The following is a 23,365-nucleotide window of genomic DNA, read 5'->3' as shown; positions in this document are numbered from 1 at the left end:
TGTTTCCCATGAAGCCTTTCGCCAGAACGGAGCATGCGCATCGATAAGGAGTTGAGAGGATTTTACTGTCGGGGCTGCCGCTGCTTTCGGGTGTATAATATTTGTTTCCTTCTCAACATGCCTGGATAAATCAGATTTTCACCTTGTGTTTGACCATGATGTGACCAGGGTGTGTCTCCACTCTCCTGGACTCCCCGCTGTGCACTACGGTCTCAGATCAGTGAGTATTATTCATGTGACATATTAAATATAATGGAACGTTTCGTTGGGTTTTTTGGACGATGGAGGGGCTCTGCGTGCGTCCAGCGGTACAGATTTATTTCAGTGGGGGAAACATAATTCCCTCAACAATGGGGGATTTGGAAGGATTGAGACTATAGTGCAGGCTGAGCTGACGTAGGCTACGATCGATGTGTTGTCTTTTGATGAATAGATCAGTTCATTTTAGTAATCATCTCCCATGAGTTACACTTCACGGTGTGTGACGTGTACAGTTAGTTACAGTAGTTAGTAAGGATGATTGAGAACCTCCTTGACAGATGCTGTGTGAAGGATATATACTGCTGCTGTGCTAACAGTGTCTTATTTTACCAATATAAATGATCCTGGTTTGACTGCTTGCTTCTATTCTTTCATATCCATCCACTGGGCATTGCTAACCACTGATCGTGCCTGGTCCAGATCACCCAGATGAGATGCTCGCTGTTGACACTACATATTTATTAAGTCTTATATTGGCTATATATGCTGTCCTACTCATTCAGAGACCAAGTGCAGATGTCTTGTCAGAAATAATCCGTTTTTCATTGGCGGTATAGTGTAGACTTACTTGCTGTAGTAAATGGTGTATTTATATAGTGCCTTTATCCAAGGTGCTTTACATATATTGTGCATTACATTCACCCATTCACTCACACACACACATTCATACACCGATGGCGGCGGAAACCATGCAAGGCACCAACCAGCAGCACATCAGGAGAAATTTAGGGTTCTGAGTCTTGCTCAAGGACACTTCCGACACCAACTCTGGGGGAGCCCACAGGGTTCGAACTGGCAACCTTGCGCTTACCATCCGGCCACTCTACCCCTGAGCCACCACCGCCCGCCCGTAGTCTGTCACTGTGTTGTTGCTGCCTAATATGACACATGCATTTCTCCATGGGGATCAATCTTATCTGTGAATATAATGTCCATGGGGCTGAATATACTACCAACTTCCTTTAGGATTGACAGACTGACTCCACCCTGTGCCTCAGACATTCAGCAGACTGGAATGTAGGAGAGCGAGATGGCCTGTTCTGTTGATTGGACCACTACTACCTGTATGGGTGTAAGCCATAGACTGTAAAAAATATGGACAAAGCGTTCCCCGGGTCGAACATGAACGTAAAATGAAGCCTGAAATTCCTTGCACTCTAATGCACTGTAAGTCGCCATCTTTCTTGATCCGTTTGGGCCCAGCTGGCCATTGGCTGGCCCAGACAACGAGGCGGGACTTCCCCCCTTCTTCTCCGTTGGTTTTTATTTTGACTCAAGTGGGTGGGGGATCCCGATCATAGACTGTAACGGTAGCCACGCCCCTCAGAACATACGCGACTTTATGGTCATTTATTTTATAAATGGGACCATAATTTTCCAAAAAGAATATTATGACATTAGAAATGAGACTTTAAACTAGTGACTGGAAGCAGAAAGTATTCATGACCATGTTTATTAAGGTAATACAGTCTAGGTGAAGTTGGGCCCAAATACATGGGCCTTTATGGAGCTATGGGGCTTTTTGGGTCCAGTCCAGCGCCACAACAGGCCATTATATGAACTTTCAGGAAGTTTCAAAAGAGGCTTCACGAAATATCTGGCTGACTGCCCCCCTGGTGTAAGCACACTTAGGATTCCATGAGCGGCCAGAAGCCGCTGTCCGCCGGCGTCCTCTTCCGGGTTTTTAAGACAGCTGGTGGATGGAAATTAAGCTCCACCCACGCGGCAATCTTCCGTGTGGGTGGCCAGATTCCCGGGAAAAGCTTGCCCCAGCGGCATTCTGCCTGTCATTTCTGTCTAAAAACCAGGAAGAGACGGCGGCAGACAGCGGCTTTTGGCCGCGCATGGAAGCTCAGGTGTGCCTGTGCAGTATGTGTGACGAAATGGAATGGGATTGCTGCTGCTAGCATGCATGGCATACTGCATACATGTTGCACAGTTTACCCTTCACGGAGGCTCGATCTCCATTTCATTACATCTTTCAACATCAGTTTCCATAAGCTTACATAGTGGGTGGCGTACAGTATATAACAAGGGCTGAACCTAATATATAGGCTACACGTGACTACAGTACATATAGCCACTCTGCTACACTCACCTCCCTTTTGACCTCCTCCCACGGGGAAACCCCATCCGGGTCACAGAACCAATGTAACGCCCGGGATTCGAACTCGGGCCTCCCGCGTGAAAGTCCAACATCTTAACCAAAGGGACCGAGGGAGATATTAGACCTTTTATTTTTGTGGCTTTCGCTTTTATTTAATATTTTTTATGGAGGGACAGACAGTAGGCTGACAGGAAATGGGGGAGAAGACGTCGGGATCGGGAGTCGAACCCACGGCACACTGCCAGACTGGATTACCAGCCAAGGTGCCTGGACCACTGAGCCACGGCCCAGGCCATGATATTAGACTTTTTTGAGGCCATCAGGCAGAGGCTCTGAGCCACACTGAAACGGTTCCAAATGTGATCTCTTGGACCTGGCTCCTTCTCCTCCTGATTCCTCCGGTTCTACATCCCGACACTATGTTGTGTGTGTGTATACTATATTTATGTTCTGTTCTGTGTGTGTATACTATATTTATGTTCTGTTCTGTGTGTGTATAGTATACTATATTTATGTTATGTTCTGTTTGTGTATACTATGTTTCAGAAGGCGGGATGCGGTGCTGGTGCCCCGGCTCGGTGCTTCCCGTGCTGCGCTGCATGCGCCTGCGGTCCTGCACCAGGAGAGGGCGCAGCAGCAGCAGCAGGCTGCCCCTGTGTCTCAGAGAGCTGGGGGACTACCTGAGGCTGCTGGGCCGGTCCCTCTACTTCAACACCCTCACCGACTCCGACGTCGTCTTCGACTCGGTCTTCGAGCCGGTGTTCTGGACCGTCGATCACATCACGCGCTGGTTTGGGGCGGTAAGAGAGAGGGTGTGGGTGGGTGTGCGTGTGTTGGGGAACCCCTTTTGGTGTTTTAAACATCGTTATAATTTAGCTATTGATAAATAGCAGATCTACAAGCTCATAGTAACGCGCTACGAGCTTGTAGGTCTGCTATGTTTGAAAAGTCGTGAAAATGTGGCACAAATCTTTGAATATATATTTCAGAGCGAACATTTTTAACTAAAATATTGGCTTCTGAGGGGTCCCTGGAACGACATATTTTGAGATGGGGGTCCGTGTCCCAATACATATAATTCTGGGGGTCCTTGACATGAAAAAGGTTGAGCACCACTGTCACTGACATAGAAACATGGTTTTCAGAAAAATGTTAGGATTTAGAAGCCTTTTCTTTTTTTAATCGACCTCAGTCCAAAATGGGTTAAATGGTGTGTGTGCAATGCTGTGCCAACGACAGCGTGATGTTCTGATCCCTTCTCCTGGTCTCCCAGGTGTTTGTGTTTCTGGTCGTGGTTCTGACCAGCTCCATCGTGCTGATCGCCTACACCATTCTGCTGCCGATGGTCATCCATACCTACTCCCCGGCGTGGATAGCGTGGCACGTCTGCTACGGTCACTGGAACCTCGTCATGATCGCCTTCCACTATTACAAAGCCACCATGACGTCCCCGGGAAGCCCTCCTACAGTAAGGGGACCAGCACTATTATATTATACTGTCCCCTCCTACAGTAAGGGGACCAGCACTATTATATTTATACTGTCCCCTCCTACAGTAAGGGGACAGCACTATTATATTATACTGTCCTCTCCTACAGTAAGGGACAGCACTATTATATTATACTGTCCTCTCCTACAGTAAGGGGACCAGCACTATTATATTATACTGTCCTCTCCTACAGTAAGGGGACCAGCACTATTATATTTATACTGTCCCCTCCTACAGTAAGGGGACAGCACTATTATATTTATACTGAATTATGTGTATTTCGCCGCCGACCCCAATTTGGAAATATGTGGTTCCAGGGACCCTCCCAGAAGCAAAGATTTGAGTTGAAATGTTTACTCTGAAAGAATATATATTTTTGCGATTTCTCAAAAAAAGCAGACCTACAAGCTCGTAGCACGGCACTCGGTGCCGCACTATGAGCTTGTAGATCTGCTATTTTTCAATAGCTAAAGTATAACATAAATGCTTAACACACCAAAAGGGGTTCCTGTTCAGAATGGGGTAATATAGAGATGCAAACTATTGATAATCTTGTTCGCGATTATTCTATCGATTAACTTTTTTGATGGATTGTAGTGGTTATTTTCCATTGTATATTAATTAACGAATCAGTGAAATAATTTAAATTTATAATCAACAAAATCAGGTCTGAATTTGCCGTGCAATGGTGTCACTCAACAATGGCTAATCTACAAACTCACAATGCATAGCAATGTGACATGTTGTGAGCGTGTAGATCTGCTAATATTTGGTATTCTTTCAAACATGTATAAAAACTTGTTAAAAATCAATACATTGTAGGTGAAAATATGACTTTGCAATGTCAGTGTGCTCACTAGATTCTTTCTTGCAGGTTAAAAATGACATTCCATTTGTCTCCGTCTGCAAGAAGTGCATCCTTCCTAAGCCAGCCCGGACGCACCACTGTGGCATCTGCAACAGGCGAGTTGGCTCAGAATCGTTGGTTGAATACTGTACCTACAGTACGGCCAGTGGTCCCCAAACTTTATCATGTCAAGGACCCCCAAAATTACACTCATTAGCCTGCGGACCCCCCCCCCCCCCATTTTAAAATGCATGCCAGGGACCGACATACTGTATATGAGAAGATATTTACGGCTCTAGGCCACCCGGTTAGGCTACGGCTCCCTATGTAATGGCATTTTTTATCTCTGGGACCCCCAATACATATTGTAAAATCTAACTTGATGTAACTCTGAGTTACAGACCCATAAGGCTCCACTTTTATGTTCTTGCTTTCGGTAAATATGCCATTATATCACCATGTTTATTCCGTATTACTATTATCATTATTTTATTTTTTGCACTCACTGTATAGGACATAGTATTTTCATAATGTGTTACAGTATATTATTGGATTCAATGCCGTAATGAGGTTGTAAGGTTTTCAAGGTTTGCAATATTTAGTGTTTTGTCCTGTCAACATCTCTACAGCTCAAGGGGTCTTTTTCCTAATAAAGAAATCATCATCATTGGTTCCTAACTATGATTTAGCTGGGGACCCCCTGGAACTCCCTCAAGGACCCCTAGGGGTCCCCGGACCCCACTTTGGGAACCACTGACCTACACAGACTGTTAACTCAACAAATACACCTTTTTGAATTTTACAGGTGCATCCTGAAAATGGACCATCACTGTCGTATCCTTTGTTTGTATTCTTGACCAGGTTACTAATTTCTAGTTGTTTAAGGGCCCTTTTGGTGTTAGCATTATGTCATGTTTTAGCTATTGAAAAATAGCAGATCTACAAGCTACGAGCTTGTAGGTCTGCTATTTTTGAAAAATCAAAGAACAACTGACATAGAAACATGGCTTTTTCAGAAAACTGTCAGGATGTAGAAGACATTTTTAGATCTGATCTCAGGTCAAAATGGGTTAAAAATCTCTGTATGTTTCTTTCCTACCCGGGATTCAAACCTGGGACTCCCGGGAACAAACTCTCTCCTAGACGAGAAGGGATTCCCTCTAGGAGAGAGTACTGCTTGTTGACCAGTAGTCTTATCCCACACAGAACTACGGGGTACATTTTCGTCACCGCTAAACCCCTTACCGCTAAACCCCTTATCCCTAAACTTCTTTGCCTATTTTTTACTATTTTGCAAAACATTTTTGAATAGTTAAAATGGCCAGTCTACAAGCTAGCTCACAACGTGTCAATGTAGATTGGCTAGTTGAACTATTCAAAAATGTTTTTCAAATAGTAAAAAAAATAGTTTAGGGATAAGGGGTTTAATTAGCGGTGACGAAAATGGAGCCCTAAATGTCTCATAAGAAGAGTAGGGAGACCACCTCCAAATTAATAATGTAATAATAATAAATACAAAAATACATTATGATGTTATTCTCAGACGTTATGGTGTGTGTTTCTTTAATCTCAACCCCACCCTACCAGCGTGGTTGAACAACTGCGTGGGCCATTTCAACCACCGCTACTTCTTCTCCTTCTGCCTGTTTATGACCCTGGGCTGCTTCTGGACCAGCATCAGCGGCAGGAACCTGTTCTTAGACGCCTACCACGCGCTGGAGGTCAGAACCGTCCGTTACACTCATGTCTGTCACCCTCACACAGTCACCCTCACACCGTCACCATCACACTGTTAAGGCCTATTCATAGTCTGGATTTTCGGTGGTAAGGTGACCACCGCTCCGGTGGTGACCTGACCACCGGAGCTGAAATAACGTTGAGCGGTGGTGAGTAAAAACAGAGAGAAGGGCTGGAGCCGCGGCTCGTGACGTCATGTTGTAGTTCGGTGGTCACCTAACCACCGAAAATCCAGACTTATGTATGAGCCTTCACCCTCACACCGTCACCCTCACACCACAATGCTGCCTGAAGGCCTATTCATAGTCCAGTTCTACCCATTTTGGGCGGGAACCCCGTTTGGTGTTAGCATTATGTTATGCTTTAGCTATTGAAAAATAGCAGATCTACAAGCTCAAAGCGCGCCACCGAGTGGCGCGCTACGAGGTTGTAGGTCTGCTATTTTTGAAAAGAACGACTGACATAGAAACATAGCTTTTACAGAAAACTGTCAGGACGTAGAAGACATTTTTAGAATCTGATCTCAGGTCAAAATGGGTTAAGGTGAAGACTACAACATGACGTCACTCTGCGGTGGTCACCTCACCGCTCACACAACACATCTCTCTGTTTTTACTTGTGAACAGCTAAAAGTGGACTCTGAACAGGCCTTCATCGTTCTGTCTGTCTGTCTCTTGTGCCTGCTCAACGTCCTCGCCGTCGGGTGTAAACCTTGTATGACCAAAAAACGTTATTCTTGATAATGAAAGTCTTCAGAAATAGTGAAGATGGCAGATCCAAGTTCTGCTACTTTCACTGCTGTTGTGCGACACTCTGGTATACATGACGAAAAAAAAAAAAAAAAAGAAATTTGTAGATGCAAGGTTTCTACCCGACAGTGACGATATGCATTTCCTGTGCCTGCGTGTACAAATAGTAGGGCTACCACTATTGAATATGTTTTATTCAGTCGATTACGACTTATTTTTGAATTAATTGCTTCGTAGTTAAAACAAAATCGGCAGTATTGCCTTTCTTACAGTATCGCGATATCGCATTGTGTTGAATCACAATCCCTGTGCCTGTAGGCACCCGTGCCTAAGGTTGCCTACCCCTGCAGTACAGTACAGTACAAGGTTTCTACCCGACAGTGACGATATGCATTTCCTGTGCCTGCGTGTACAAATAGTAGGGCTACCACTATTGAATATGTTTTATTCAGTCGATTACGACTTATTTTTGAATTAATTGCTTCGTAGTTAAAACAAAATCGGCAGTATTGCCTTTCTTACAGTATCGCGATATCGCATTGTGTTGAATCACAATCCCTGTGCCTGTAGGCACCCGTGCCTAAGGTTGCCTACCCCTGCAGTACAGTACAGTACAGTATTTATTTATTTAACTTGTGTCTTGTGCCCTACCTTGGCTTGCTTGCTTTGCTAACCTGCATGTCTGTGTGTCTATAACACTGTGGGTGTGTCGTCTCTCTGGGGCTTGTTCTTCCAGCGCTTTAAACACATGGATGTGGAAAAACCAGGAGTGCCGGTAACTGGGATGGGAGTCCTCATTGGCCTGCTCCCTGCTGGACAGGTACGGTACCACAGCTGCTCACAAAAGGCACCAATCGTTTCTGTCGGGTGTCAAAAATGTTATTATTTTACAAAAATGTAAAAAAAAAAAAACCCCACTGCTCATCTGCTGAAAAAAACTTAAGTGAGGTGCTGGAGTCACAAAGGGATGATGAGAAAAATAAAGGGAAGCTCCGCACACTCTGATCTATTTATTTTGCAAGCTTTCGGTCTACTTTGATTGTGCGCAGATCTGAGTGTGCGGAACTTCCCTTTATTTTATTTTTTCATTATTATTTTACAAAAAATGGTGAAACTAGCAGATGTACAAGCCCACAACGCGACGCAGACTCGCATGCGATGCGATCAAACGTCAATGATCAGCTAATGTAGTCTGGCTAATAAGCCAGACTCAAATCACACAGGCAACTTTTTTTTTGCCAACAGCTGATTCGGTCTGGCTTATTAGCCTGCCTAGTGCCTACAGCTAATGACCCCGACACACTGTAGGAGTATTAAAGTTGTCAGCGAGTCATCAGATCGTTATGCATTTCACACTACAGGAGACTTTTTTTCTCTGCGATCAAAGCCCGCTCTTGATCAGATCGGGAATTTTGTCGGCGAGCGCCAAAATTGCTCCCCGACAGAATAAATGGGAGCAAATATCGTGCGAGTCATTCGTTTGATTTTGTCTTGATTTTTTGTTTGTTAGTTGCATAACTAATGCTGTATGAGTTCTCTCACTTGGTAGGATAAAACTGGTATCCCGACATGAAAACATATTTTCTGTTTAATTAACCCATTTTGGGTGGGAACCCCTTTTGGTCTTTTAAGCTTGTAGGTCTGCTATTTTTGAAAAGTCGTGAAAATGTGGCGCAAATCTTTGAATATATATTTCAGAGCGAACTAAAATATTGGCTTCTGGGGGGGGGTCCCTGGAACTACATATTTTGAGATGGGGGTCCGTGTCCCAATAGAGATAATTCTGGGGGTCCTCAACATGAAAAAGGTTGAGCACTGCACCACTGACATAGAAACATGGTTTTTTCAGAAAACTATTAGGATTTAGAAGCCTTTTTTTTTTATCGCCATCAGTCCAAAATGGGTGCAGGAGTCAGGAGACCCCTGTCTAACACTTTATATCAATCAAAAATATAGAGCTATTTAACACTCATTTTAACTAAATAATATGTAATTGTTTGTTTCATTAAGACCAGTTATCAGACGCCTCCACCGACGTACACATTCAAGGAGAAGATGATGAACAAGAGCATCATCTACATGTGGGTTCTTACCAGGTAAATGACGGCTCTCACTGCACTCCCTTCCAAAAAACGCTACCAGAGCATCAAATCTCGCACCACCCGTCTCAGTAACAATTTCTACCCCCAGGCAGTCAGGCTGCTGAACAGCTGACCTTGAACTGTATTGCACTGTTTTGTCACTTCACTCGCACTTTCTTTCTGTTTTTTTGTCTTTTTCTTGCACTATAGATGTTTGTTTATGTCCTGTGTGTATGTAAGACTGAGAGTGCTCTGAGCAAAATAAATGTCATTGTATTTATACTCTGTATCTAATCTATACACATGACAAATAAACCTGAACCTGAACTCCACCACTGTTGTTTTTGGCAGCAAATTTAGATTTTAGTTTTAGTCATATAGTCTCTTGAATAGTTTTCACTTAGTTTTAGTCACATTTTAGTCACCTGGAATGTTTTAGTGTTAGACTAGTTTTAGTCGACTAAATGTCATGCAATTTTAGTCGACTAAATCTACAGTCGATTTAGTCGACCGAAATGTTTTTTTTTGGCGGGCCTTGATGCCGTCGACTTAATGACTGATTTTACACTTGCTGAAAATAGCAGATCTACAAGCTCACAATGCGTTGCGCTTGTTGGGCTATAATGAAAATAGGAATGCTTGGGTTAATTGCCTGCTGATGAAAGGTCGAATGTGATTGGTCTTTTCAGCACGGTGGGCGTGGCCCTTGGGGGTCTCACTTTCTGGCACGCGGTTCTCATATCCAGGGGAGAGACCAGCATCGAGAGACATATCAACCACAAAGAAACCAAACGCTTCGCCAAGCTGGGCAGGGTGAGCATGCTAACGAAACAAACGCTCCCCAAGCTGGGCAGGGTGAGCATGCTAACGAAACAAACGCTCCCAAAGCTGGGCAGGGTGAGCATGCTAACGAAACAAACGCTCCCCAAGCTGGGCAGGGTGAGCATGCTAACGAAACAAACGCTCCCCAAGCTGGGCAGGGTGAGCATGCCAACGAAACAAACGCTCCCCAAACTGGGCAGGGTGAGCATGCTAACGAAACAAACGCTCCCCAAGCTGGGCAGGGTGAGCATGCTAACGAAACAAACGCTCCCCAAGCTGGGCAGAGTGAGCATGCCAACGAAACAAACACTCCCCAAACTGGGCAGGGTGAGCATGCTAACGAAACAAACGCTCCCCAAACTGGGCAGGGTGAGCATGCTAACGAAACAAACGCTCCCAAAGCTGGGCAGGGTGAGCATGCCAACAAAACAAACGCTCCCCAAACTGGGCAGGGTGAGCATGCTAACGAAACAAACGCTCCCCAAACTGGGCAGGGTGAGCATGCCAACGAAACAAACGCTCCCCAAGCTGGGCAGGGTGAGCATGCTAACGAAACAAACGCTCCCCAAACTGGGCAGGGTGAGCATGCCAACGAAACAAACGCTCCCCAAGCTGGGCAGGGTGAGCATGCCAACGAAACAAACGCTCCCCAAAATGAACCAGGTTTTCTGCAGTGTTGTTTTTGGCAGCAATTTTGTATTTTAGTTTTAATCGTAGTCTCTTGAATAGTTTTCACTTAGTTTTAGTCACATTTTAGTCACCTGGAATGTTTTAGTGTTAGTATAGTTTTAGTCGACTAAATCTACAGTTGATTTACTCGACTAAAATGTATTTTGGCGGGCTTTGATTCCATCGTAATGACTGTTTTTATACTTGCTGAAAATAGCCGATCTACAAGCTAATTGGCTATTTTCAGCATGCAACCAATTGTAAAATGATTTATACTGGATCTCTTGTCCACTAGTCCCTTCCTAACATTTTAGTCTAGTTTTTATTTGTTGACGAAATGGTCAGTATATTTAGTCTTAGTCATCGTAGCTTAGTTTTCATTTAGTTTTCCTCTGTGAAAAAAGGCAGTCGACGAAAATTTTTGGTCTTGGTTTTAGTGGAGGAAATCAACAGTGCTGCAGTGACTGAATGCCTGTCTCCTCCTCCAGGTGTATAGGAACCCGTTCAACTACGGCAGACTGAATAACTGGAAGGTCTTCTTTGGAGTGGAAAAGAGAAGGTGATCCTCTCCTTTTGTTACTTCTTACCTTTACCCATTCTGGGTGGGAACCCCTTTTGGTTTTTTAAGCATTATGTTACACTTTAACTATTGAAAAATGGCAGATCTACAAGCTCATAGTGCGGCACGGAGTGCCGTGCTACGAGCTTGTAGGTCTGCTATTAAAAAAGAAAAAAAAGTGGCCCAAATGTTTGAATATATTCTTTCAGAACGTTTTTAACTCAAATCTTTGCTTCTGGGGGGGTCCCTGGAACAACATATTTTAAGATGGGGGTCGGCGGCCAATTACATATATTTTTGGGGGTCCTTGACATGAAAATATTTGAGAAAGACCGACATAGAAACATAGGGTTTTTCAGAAAACTGTCAGGATTTAGAATACATTTTGTAGAATCGTCCTCAGGTATAAAGCTGGAATCCGAAACTTATTTGAATGAATAAAATAACCAGTCCGTATGGTAGACTAGTACCAGTATGTTAATAGAATATAACTAGTACATTCTGCAGTGGTTGGAGGTGGCCTCTCCCTACTCTTCCACTGAGACATTTAGACCCTGGTGTTGGGTAAGAGGTGGCCTCGGAAACCCAGACGTTTTATTTAGGTAAGAGGAGACTGTCATAAGTGCAATCCCCTGGACAAGTGGGGTGTTGCCTCTTGGATGAGTGGTAGAAATGTGGCCTCTCGTGGGGGAGACCCGGCTCCCCATCTAGGTTTACAGCTTGCAGTTATCAAGCAGCCATCTAGCTTTAACCCATTTAGACCCCGAAGACGATTCTCCAAAATGTCTTCTAATCTAAATTAGGGATGCACCGATCCAGGCTTTTTGGCATTCGATACCGATTTCGATACATGGGGGTCCAGTATCTGCCGATACAGAGTACCGATCCGATACTCCCCACAAAGAAACGTAATAACCTATTAAGCTGTATGCCTCACTGTGTGGAGTCTTGAATCATTATTTTGTGTAAGGCAACATCAAGGCTTGACTTTAACATTACTTTCCCAACTTTGTAAAACAAAATGTAACAAACACAGATATAAATGCACTGAATTATTTATTAAATAACTGTGCAACAATTAGACCAGGTTAATGTGTGAGCAGGCTAGCCTGGCTGCATTCCACATGTTATACTGTCAATACTACACTGCTGTGTCACAGAGGAGGTAGAGTTGTTTTCATACTGTAATTACACATAATTATCAGATCGGATCGGATAATGGATCGGCCCATTTGCCACCGATACCCGATCTAGAATTTTAGCCTGGATCGGTGCCGATCTCCGATACGAGTATCGGATCGGTGCATCCCCAATCTAAATCATGACAGTTTTCTGAAAAACCAAGTGGTTACATACAAGTGGTTCTCAAACTATTTCATGTCAAGGAGCACCAGAATTATCTGTATTTGGCCACAATATGTTGTTCCAGGGACTCGTTGTTCCAGAACGTTCGCTCTGAAATAATGTATATTCAAAGATTTGCGCCAACATTTTCCAGATTTTTCAAAAATAGAAAATCTACAAGCTCGTAGCGCGGCACTCTGTGCCACGCTATAGAGCACCGAAGTCCTGACGTAACTCGCTCATCCCGACGATTCCCCTGGTTCACGGAAGTAGTTTCTCTATGGAGAATAACATGGGGTGATCTTAATATCGTCTACTATAAGCGTTGTGGTCCAAAAATAAACAAGCTGTCTCGGCGTTATTGTCAGGGAGGTGTCTCTGTATCGTTTGCAACAGTCAGTCACTCATATATGATACAGTCTGCTTCTAGCGAAAATCTAACTAATTCAGCAGCAGTAACATTAGCGTTTTCTCTCAGTCAGTTGATTCTTCATATCCATGTGAGTGAAGCGGCCGGGATGACATGTTTATTTTTCAAACACAGTTCTTATATGAATCAATCTAAAACTCCTCCTATGGTGATTTCAATGCAACTAAACAAATACATGAACCTGGGGACTGACGCCCTCTACTGAAAGTGACGTCAGACTTCGGTGCTCTATGAGCTTGTAGATTGCCATTTTTCAATAGCTAAAGTATAACATAATGCTTAAAAGGGGTTAAACAGTCTTCATGTATTAGCTCAGCTGCAGACATTTGGACGATCGAGTTGGAACATGAAAGTTCCAGATTTCCAGACTTTAACGTTGAACCTGACCTGTGCAACTCTGTATGGGGTTTTTCACTCAGACCGCCGTCTCTTCTCTCTGCTTCTCTTTCTAGCCACTGGTTCACACGCGTCCTGCTACCCTCTGGGCACGCTCCGTACAATGACGGCCTGACCTGGGACATCTTTCCTGTCAAAAAGCCAAAGGACATGATGCCTGTGTGACCCCGGTCCCTTTTTGCCCCTACAGACTGCTCTGACACACAGCAGCCACACGAGGGCACTGTACGCTCCCTGTCCAGCCTGCGTGTGATGAGAACACCATCTGGTCAGCTACAAAAGGTGTTTGTCGGGTGGTGAAGGAGTAAGGACTGCTCCACTTGGTGATGTGGGCTTCCAATGGCCAACGCTCTGTGACGAGGCCACCTGGGGCTGTAGTTTATGGGATAGATCACTTCCAGCCATATATCTTGGTTGGCTCTGCTCCCAGTCCCTACTAGAACCCACCCAACCCTTAATAACCACTCGAGCCATATTTTTGATACTTTGTCGTCATACGACGTTATCGTGCTGTGAAAATAGCCGATCTACCTGAAGTTGCGTACTTGTAGATCGGCTATTTTGGCCAGGTTGAAAGTGGTTGACACAGAAGGGGACCACCTTGCATACGAGTTGCTGCGACTCAAGGGGATTAATTATCCTCTAGTGACATTAAAAATAAAAAGGGCTTACATCATGACTCGGCATCGTGGCAGGCTACACAATCATATTTTTTTATGAACCATATACTGACTGGACCATTTCACTAAACTGACCGGCAAATAATCAGTGGTCACTGAACACAATTTTTTTCTTTTCTTTAAAAAAAAGAAATGTTGGACATCACGTCTTCATCCAACGGACTCGCTGAGAGGCAGCCTGGGCACACTTGAACTTCCATGCGCGGCCAAAGGAAGCCGTCTTTTGCGTAATTTCCGGGGTTTTTTTAGACAGCTGGTGGATGGAAATGAAGCTCGCCTCCACCCACGCGGCAGAATGCCGCTGGGGCAAGCTTTTCCTGGAAGGTGGAGCTTCTTTTCCATCCACCAGCTGTCTTAAAGAAAAACGGAAATGTCGCAAAAGACAGCTTCTTCTGTCCGCACGTGGAATCTAAAGTGTGCTCAGACCCAGACAGGACCTTGTGGATTACAGCATGCAGATTGCAGAACCATTGTTGGTTCTTCTGCCTCACAGTCTCTCAACTGTTCTCCTATTCACTGTTTAACCCATTCTGACCGGGCACCCATTTTGGTGTCAGCATCATGTTATGCTTTAGCTATTTAAAAATAGCAGATCTACAAGCTCATATCGCGCCACCGAGTGGCGCGATACGAGCTTGTAGGTCTGCTATTTTTTTTAAATCGAAGAGCGACTGACATTTTTAGAATCTGATCTCAGGTCAGAATGGGTTCATCAGACCAGTGTGTGTCCGGCGGAAACCTCGTATGAATCTGATCTCAGGTCAGAATGGGTTAAAGTCATACTGTGTAACTCTTCCAGGTTATTTTGAACTACAGCCATTCAACATGAACGTCAACGTGCCAAAATGACGCAGGCAGCGTAAATGTACCGGAAATGTGTTTATTAATTTATTTTTAAAGTTACGCATAGCGTTTCTGAGCATGTTGTGAAGTGTCCCCAAAAATATTCTCCGTGTTGGGGCCCTACAACGTTCATTTTAGAACCGTACTTCCTGGTTTTGGAACTGAATTCTGGGTATTGCAGTTCAAAACAGACCATTAGACAGACACTGTAGTCCTGACAACTGAGCTAGAAGAGCAACTACCAAAATTATTGTTACACAGTATTAACATTAAACCAGTGATTCTCAACCCTTGGGCCACAGCTGCGGAGTTAAGTGGTGGGTGGGTTATTTAACCCATTTTCGGCGGGAACCCCTTTTGGTGTTTTAACTAAGCATTATGTTACTTTAGCTATTGAAAAATAGCAGATCTACAAGCTCATAGCGCACGCTACGAGCTTGTAGGTCTGCTATTTTTGAAAAATAGTGAAAATGCGGCACAAATCTTTGAATATATATTCTTTCAGAAGAGTGGGACGGCCCCGCCTGACCCAGAAAAGGTTGAGAACCACTACCAAGCTCTCTAAGCTTGAGCACAGTGACTACATACCTGTATTTTTGTTGTTGTTGTTAAATTAAAAACACTTTATACATTTATTTAAATTGTTGTAAATTGTGTCATTTGATCTCACAAACACTACACCATCGTTAGTATATTGAGTAGGGTTGTTGTAACGATACATTTAACCCATTTTGACCTGAGATCAGATTCTAAAAATGTATTCTACATCCTGACAGTTCTGTTTCTATGTCATAACATAATGCTAACACCAAAAGAGGTTCACCCATTCTGGGCGGGAACGCCTTTTGGTGTTCTAACTAGGGATGTCCCGATCACCTTCTTTTGTTCCCGATCCGATTCCGATCATTTGATTTTGAGGCATGCCAATACCGATTTATTTTTTCCCGATCTTTATATTTTATACAACACTTATGCCATGTGAGAAATGTATGTCACTCTAGTCTAGTCTGTTCTGTTGCCTTTCAATTATTAAAAGGCAAAAATATGTGACTAGTTTTATTAGAACTATAGAAGGACTGTCATTGTGGATTCTTTCACGTCATGAAAGCAGGGAATCATAGCAAAAATAATGATTAAGTCAGAGTTAAAACTCTTGCAGTTTGCCACTGCTGGAACTAGTGCTCCAGGAGGACAGGTTTTCACAAAATATCATTGTTTATACATCTTTCTTTGAGATTTAAATTAGACACACTATTTTATTGAAATAAAAAAAGAAAATCTCAGATTTATTTCTCCCGATCCCGATCATTTGAAAATGACATGATCGGCTCCGATCACCTGATCCGATCAAGACATTCCTAGTTCTGACCCTTCCTTTTGGGGTTCTGTACAGTATTAAAAAATAAATAAATAAATGATGCTGCTATATAAATATTTGAAGTTTTTCAGAAAACTTAGGTCAGTATTTAGAAGGCTTATTAGAATCGGTCCAAAATAAGTTAACAGTCATATTGTTAATGCCGTTTAATGTTTGTGTTTGCACCGTTTGTTTTACATCACCATACCAACATGAGATACTTTAATATATTAGCGCCCCTCACTTCACACAGGTGTGATTCTTAAAGTTGCTAAATGATATAATCAGTCAAACGATACAATATTTTGATGTTTGTATATCTAATATATAGTTGGATCGTTTAAATGAAAATCGATATACGTTACTGTATCGTTTCACCTAATATTGAGTCATAATGTTCGGTTCTGTAATGCCCGATTAATATATGGTTAAGTCCGTTGTCACAAGAAATCATAATAGATGTTTAGTTTTTTTCCACAACACCAGTGGGAACCAACTATAAATCATTGTGTAATGTCAGGAATCAGTGTTTACAGGGTGAGGTCTGTGAGTCTGAATCAGTGTTTACAGGGTGAGGTCTGTGAGTCTGAATCAGTGTTTACAGGGTGAGGTCTGTGAGTCTGAATCAGTGTTTACAGGGCGAGGTCTGTGAGTCTGAATCAGTGTTTACAGGGTGAGGTCTGTGAGTCTGAATCAGTGTTTACAGGGTGAGGTCTGTGAGTCTGAATCAGTGTTTACAGGGCGAGGTCTGTGAGTCTGAATCAGTGTTTACAGGGCGAGGTCTGTGAGTCTGAATCAGTGTTTACAGGGTGAGGTCTGTGAGTCTGAATCAGTGTTTACAGGGTGAGGTCTGTGAGTCTGAATCAGTGTTTACAGGGTGAGGTCTGTGAGTCTGAATCAGTGTTTACAGGGTGAGGTCTGTGAGTCTGAATCAGTGTTTACAGGGTGAGGTCTGTGAGTCTGAATCAGTGTTTACAGGGCGAGGTCTGTGAGTCTGAATCAGTGTTTACAGGGTGAGGTCTGTGTGTCAGTCTGTGTGCCAGTGTTGTTTTGGCAGCAACTTTAGATTTTAGTTTTAGTCATAGTCTCTTGAATAGTTTTCATTTAGTTTTAGTCACCCGGAATGTTTTAGTCGACTATAGCCCATGGTCGACTAAATATCATATGATTTTATTCGACTAAAATCTGTTTTGGCGGGCCTTGATGCCGTCGTAATGGCTGATTTTAAACTAGTTGAAAATAGCCGATCTACAAGCTCACAACGCTCCCAACAAGCACAGTGTACAAACCCATAAGGGTCCATTTTGGTTCCTAACTATAATTTAGCTGGGGACCCCCTGGAACTCCCTCAAGGACCCCTGGGGGTCCCCGGACCCCACTTTGGGAAACACTGGGATAGACCAGAGTAATATAGTAAGAGAGTGGCGACACTAGCGTTGACTCCCATTGTAACAATGGAATGCAGAAGTGCTCATTCTATCAAGGCACCCGCTTTGCGGCGAGATCAAAGCGTGCAGTACTTAGTTTAGACTTTTTTTGGTTTAGACTAGTCATTGGTTAGACCAGTCATTAGATTAGTCCTACAACTACAACCTATCTCAAACCCTCACCCTAACCCTAACCTCCCACGGGGTGCACACCTAAACCTAACCTTAACCCATGTCTAACCAATGACTAGTCTAAACTAAGTAGCCTATGCACCCCGCATATCGCTACTCTTCTACTCTACACTCCGAGACAGAAAAAGTGTCATGAGCAGAGGATTAACATTCCATGTGTATGCCTGAATACATGCAGACTGCAGTCCAAGGAAAGGCAACATTTGACGGGTATTTTTGCATGAAAAACAATGGTCTGCACACACAATAAAGGTTAAATAAACACATTGAAGGAGCCATTTCTGCCTGTGTGTGCCTTTAACCCGTTTGATGGGCGGGTTCACCATGGGGGGGGGGGGTGTGTGTCACAATTAAGGATTGACATGTGCAACAAGCCATGCAGGTTAATGGTTTGGAAGGTATGGGCACAACAGGCAGATCACACGGTTTTTACCGTATCATTTTATTCTTGCATAAAGGAAACTGCTGTAATATATACATAATGTGTTTAATAAATGGGAACCTCACCCAACAGCAGTCAATGCCTGGACACTATATTTATTATATACGCGTCAAAAACGGGTTCTATATGCATGTGCCCAGCCGAGTGGCAAAGTACAGTTTGAGCTTGCCATTACACACACAATAAAGGTTAAATAAACACACAATAAAGGTTTCAATCAAATCACTGGTGAGTGTGCTGAAGCTCTCAATGAAACTATTTGAACCCTAGCATCCGTATTAGCTTTAGGTTTATTAGGTTGTAAACCTAATTAACCCCACTTCATTTTAAACCTTTTATTTTTTAACCCTTTTTTAATTTGAAAGGGAAAATGCATGTGGTCTCTGAGGCTATTTTAAACCTAACCCGGCCTAGAGTTTAAAATTATTTACTGGAAATCGCCCACTTCCCCTTCTCACACTCATTGGGTTAGGGCCACCTTGTACTGTGTAAAACTGGAGAAGATTAGACACTCCTTGAACGGTTCTTCCGATAGGTTTGGGAGGATATGGGGTCCATTCTTTCAATTCATTCAGAATTTGAATCCGTCTCTGCTTGGGGATGAGTGAGGTCGTCTGCTGGACTTTTGTTTTAAAAGTAGCTTATACTGTGATTGGATTGTATTGTATTGGATTATGGATGTATCATGTACCTATGATTTTTTTTATATAGGATGTTGTGTACTGTTTGTCTGTTTTTGTCTGCCTTTTATTTTTCAACTTTTACTAATCTTGTATTTAAGGTTTGTTTGTCTTGTTTTTCTGTTGTCCTTTTTCTTTGGGGTGAAAATTCAATGTGTTTACTCTTTTATGTCATACTTGTGGGGTTTATTTAAGAGAAGCTGTTAATGTTAATTATTATTTTTTCAAACTCAGTATTTCAATAATGCTTCTATGAATATATATTTAAATAATTGTAACTTTGTCCTATTCCTCTGCCATTTAAACTTTTCAAACACAAAATGAAATAAATTCTCAAACACTGCCAAGTGTGTTTGAACAGTTAAAACCATGGCTGCCAACATTGAGAAACATATTTTAATATAGTAGATATACGTTCCCGTGTTCTGGTGAAGTTTGGGACAAGAGACAAGAGAAATACAATGCAGGAGTCCTGCAGCCAGGATCCAGGAGTGTTGGCAGTCCTTAAAAGTTAATGTGTTCATTCGTAGTTTTAAGTTAAACCATGAACACATTCAGCATTTCAAGCAACAAGCATGTAGATAATAATAAAAACAATGTCACTGACCATTGGCGTCTTTGGATTGAATCTGCAAGTAGACCTAGTTTAGAAGCTTCTTCTCTCTGGTGTTTGTTTGACTTAATTGACTGAATGTTTTCAGGTGGTCAGTTCAGTTTGGAAGAACCAACTCGAACAATAGCGCCCCCACTTCCAATAACAGGACATTTTGGTATTGCAACTGAAATGCCTACACTGGGTACTGGGAATGTGGCCACTGGTGGGTGAGTCAGAGCAATAATTCATATTCTAAAAAGAATTATCTGGTCCTTCCTGGAATTCCAATCTATTCCCAAATCTAATCAGGTTGATAGTTCCACGGATGCAACATAATGTACCAAGTATGAACATCATACGGTTATTTGTTTTAGAGCCATGCTGCGAACAAGATCTGTCCACATACCCACCCACCCAAATGCAGACGGCCATCATCATCCTACTTGTTCCCTACTACTGACTGAAGTAATAGAGGGTATGCTATGCGCGTGACATCATCAAACCCGGAAGTTATGCAGGAATGTCTACGGAGTGTCAAAAAACTACATTCTGGCCTTGACAATGTATATATATATATGACATGTATGCATGCGCATACCCTCTATTCGTGGATATTATGCCCATTAATGGTGGGTGTCTGTCCGTCTGTCTGTCTGTCCTTCCACCCCTTCTCAAGAACTATTGGCTGGATTTCTATGGAATCTTCTCTGCATTTTCATGAATGCATGGCTATCTTCTGCCCCCCCGCCCCCCCATGCAACAAGGTTGTGTCTTCCAACCATGTGACTCCCATTGGAAATGCATTGAGGCGGCCACACACACACACACACACACACACACACACACACACACACACACACACACACACAGGACACAAGTGTGGCTTAGGTGTGAGTGAGGCCTAAATGAGATTTTACAAAAATCATTTTCATGTCAAGTACCCCCAGAATTATTATGTAATTTGGCCGTCGACCCCCATCTGGCCAATATGTTGTTCCAGGGACCCCCCCCCCCCACACACACAAACACACAGACGATTTGAGTTAAAAACGTTCGCTCTACGTCCAACCAGGGAAACTCCCCCCTGTCAGGTGTAAAGGAGCAACTTGGACACTCAGGCATGAAGGAAGCATGAGTTCAAGTCCGTTGCTCTCCCCTTGTCCCCCATATATGGGGACTAGGTTGGCGGAGGGTGTGTAGAGCCCAGGATCACATTAGATGATTGACACAGGGGTGAAAAATGGGTTACAAAATCGTGGGATAAAAAAAATATATATATAAAAAAGAAAAAAAGTTTGCTCTGAAAGAATATATATTCAAAGATTTGCACCACATTTTCACGATTTCTCAAAAACAGCAGAACCAAAAGGGGTTCCCACAGTCCAGTATGGGTTAAGTTATTCTGACCGGGCACCCATTTTGGTGTTGGCATCATGTTATGCTTTATCTATTGAAAAATAGCAGATCTACAAGCTCATATCGCGCCACCGAGTGGCGCGATACGAGCTTGTAGGTCTGCCATTTTTGAAAAATCGAAGAACGACTGACATTTTTAGAATCTGATCTCAGGTCAGAATGGGTTCATCAGACCAGTGTGTGTCCAGTGGAAAACCTCGTATGAATCTGATCTCAGGTCAGTATGGCTTAAGTTATTCATGATTTGACCCATTGTCCTTTCCCCTCTAGTCTAGTCCACCCTTTGGCCAAGCCTTCCGCTTGCACACGTTTTCTACACAATTGAATGGGCAGACTGCATTGGAACCTGCAGAGTACATTCATGCTTCCTGGAAGATTAACCCTATTTGAGAGACACTACCCCAGTCATAAACTATCCTTTGATGCCACCCTCAGGCCAAAATACCTCAGGCCTTTTCACACAAGATCTCATTTAAATCTAATTTTGATGATAGGTGACATATGGAAATTTCCTTTAGTGATACACTTGGTGCAAAAAGTACAGACTAGTCTAGCAGTGCTTTTAGACTGCTTTCATAATGATTGAATATCGTTTTGTGAGGACAGTCCTGCCATGAGCAGAATAAAACCACTCCTAAAGAAAACGAACATAGGTGAGCTGCCCCAGCAAAGTAGGATAAAATCACTCCTAAACTAAATGAACATAGGTGAGCTGCCCCAGCAAAGTAGGATAAAATCACTCCTAAACTAAATGAACATAGGTGAGCTGCCCCAGCAAAGTAGGATAAAATCACTCCTAAACTAAACGAACATAGGTGAGCTGCCCCAGCAAAGTAGGATAAAATCACTCCTAAACTAAATGAACATAGGTGAGCTGCCCCAGCAAAGTAGGATAAAATCACTCCTAAACTAAATGAACATAGGTGAGCTGCCCCAGCAAAGTAGGATAAAATCACTCCTAAACTAAACGAACATAGGTGAGCTGCCCCAGCAAAGTAGGATAAAATCACTCCTAAACTAAACGAACATAGGTGAGTTGCCCCAGCAAAGTAAGATAAAATCACTCCTAAACTAAATGAACATAGGTGAGCTGCCCCAGCAAAGTAAGATAAAATCACTCCTAAACTAAACGAACATTGGTGAGCTGCCCCAGCAAAGTAAGATAAAATCACTCCTAAACTAAATGAACATTGGTGAGCTGCCCCAGCAAAGTAGGATAAAATCACTCCCAAACTAAATGAACATAGGTGAGCTGCCCCAGCAAAGTAAGATAAAATCACTCCTAAACTAAATGAACATAGGTGAGCTGCCCCAGCAAAGTAAGATAAAATCACTCCTAAACTAAATGAACATAGGTGAGCTGCCCCAGCAAAGTAGGATAAAATCACTCCTAAACTAAACGAACATAGGTGAGCTGCCCCAGCAAAGTAGGATAAAATCACTCCTAAACTAAATGAACATAGGTGAGCTGCCCCAGCAAAGTAAGATAGAATCACTCCTAAACTAAACGAACATTGGTGAGCTGCCCCAGCAAAGTAAGATAAAATCACTCCTAAACTAAACGAACATTGGTGAGCTGCCCCAGCAAAGTAAGATAAAATCACTCCTAAACTAAACGAACATAGGTGAGCTGCCCCAGCAAAGTAGGATAAAATCACTCCTAAACTAAACGAACATAGGTGAGCTGCCCCAGCAAAGTAGGAAAAAATCACTCCTAAACTAAATGAACATAGGTGAGCTGCCCCAGCAAAGTAAGATAAAATCACTCCTAAACTAAATGAACATAGGTGAGCTGCCCCAGCAAAGTAAGATAAAATCACTCCTAAACTAAACGAACATTGGTGAGCTGCCCCAGCAAAGTAAGATAAAATCACTCCTAAACTAAACGAACATAGGTGAGCTGCCCCAGCAAAGTAAGATAAAATCACTCCTAAACTAAACGAACATAGGTGATCTGCCCCAGCAAAGTAGGATAAAATCACTCCTAAACTAAATGAACATAGGTGAGCTGCCCCAGCAAAGTAAGATAAAATCACTCCTAAACTAAATGAACATAGGTGAGCTGCCCCAGCAAAGTAGGATAAAATCACTCCTAAACTAAATGAACATAGGTGAGCTGCCCCAGCAAAGTAGGATAAAATCACTCCTAAACTAAATGAACATAGGTGAGCTGCCCCAGCAAAGTAAGATAAAATCACTCCTAAACTAAATGAACATAGGTGAGCTGCCCCAGCAAAGTAGG

General features: G+C 42.9%; 1 protein-coding gene across 3 annotated transcripts; it reads left to right on the top strand.

Annotated features, from left to right (window-relative positions):
• Positions 1-105: 105 nt before the first annotated feature.
• Positions 106-14,347, top strand: LOC310866289 (palmitoyltransferase ZDHHC16A-like). Of its 3 annotated transcripts, XM_083775863.1 has the most exons (11): positions 106-224; positions 2,918-3,168; positions 3,642-3,836; positions 4,732-4,820; positions 5,510-5,538; positions 6,292-6,425; positions 7,927-8,010; positions 9,201-9,286; positions 9,961-10,084; positions 11,251-11,321; positions 13,548-14,347. In XM_083775863.1, exons 2-11 carry the CDS (start codon positions 2,923-2,925, stop codon positions 13,654-13,656), a joined length of 1,167 nt encoding a protein of 388 aa, XP_083631989.1. In that variant the 5' UTR covers positions 106-224; positions 2,918-2,922; the 3' UTR covers positions 13,657-14,347. The 3 variants fall into 3 exon arrangements, with proteins under 3 accessions (XP_083631989.1, XP_083631988.1, XP_083631990.1); XM_083775862.1 differs by lacking the exon at positions 106-224 and having other exon boundaries at positions 2,915-3,168; XM_083775864.1 differs by lacking the exons at positions 106-224; positions 7,927-8,010 and having other exon boundaries at positions 2,915-3,168.
• Positions 14,348-23,365: the final 9,018 nt, after the last annotated feature.

Source organism: Protomyctophum parallelum (assembly GCF_964188405.1).
Source record: "Protomyctophum parallelum genome assembly, chromosome: 10".
NCBI classification, from domain to species: Eukaryota; Metazoa; Chordata; class Actinopteri; order Myctophiformes; family Myctophidae; genus Protomyctophum; species Protomyctophum parallelum.
This window is presented reverse-complemented; position numbering and strand designations above follow the sequence as displayed.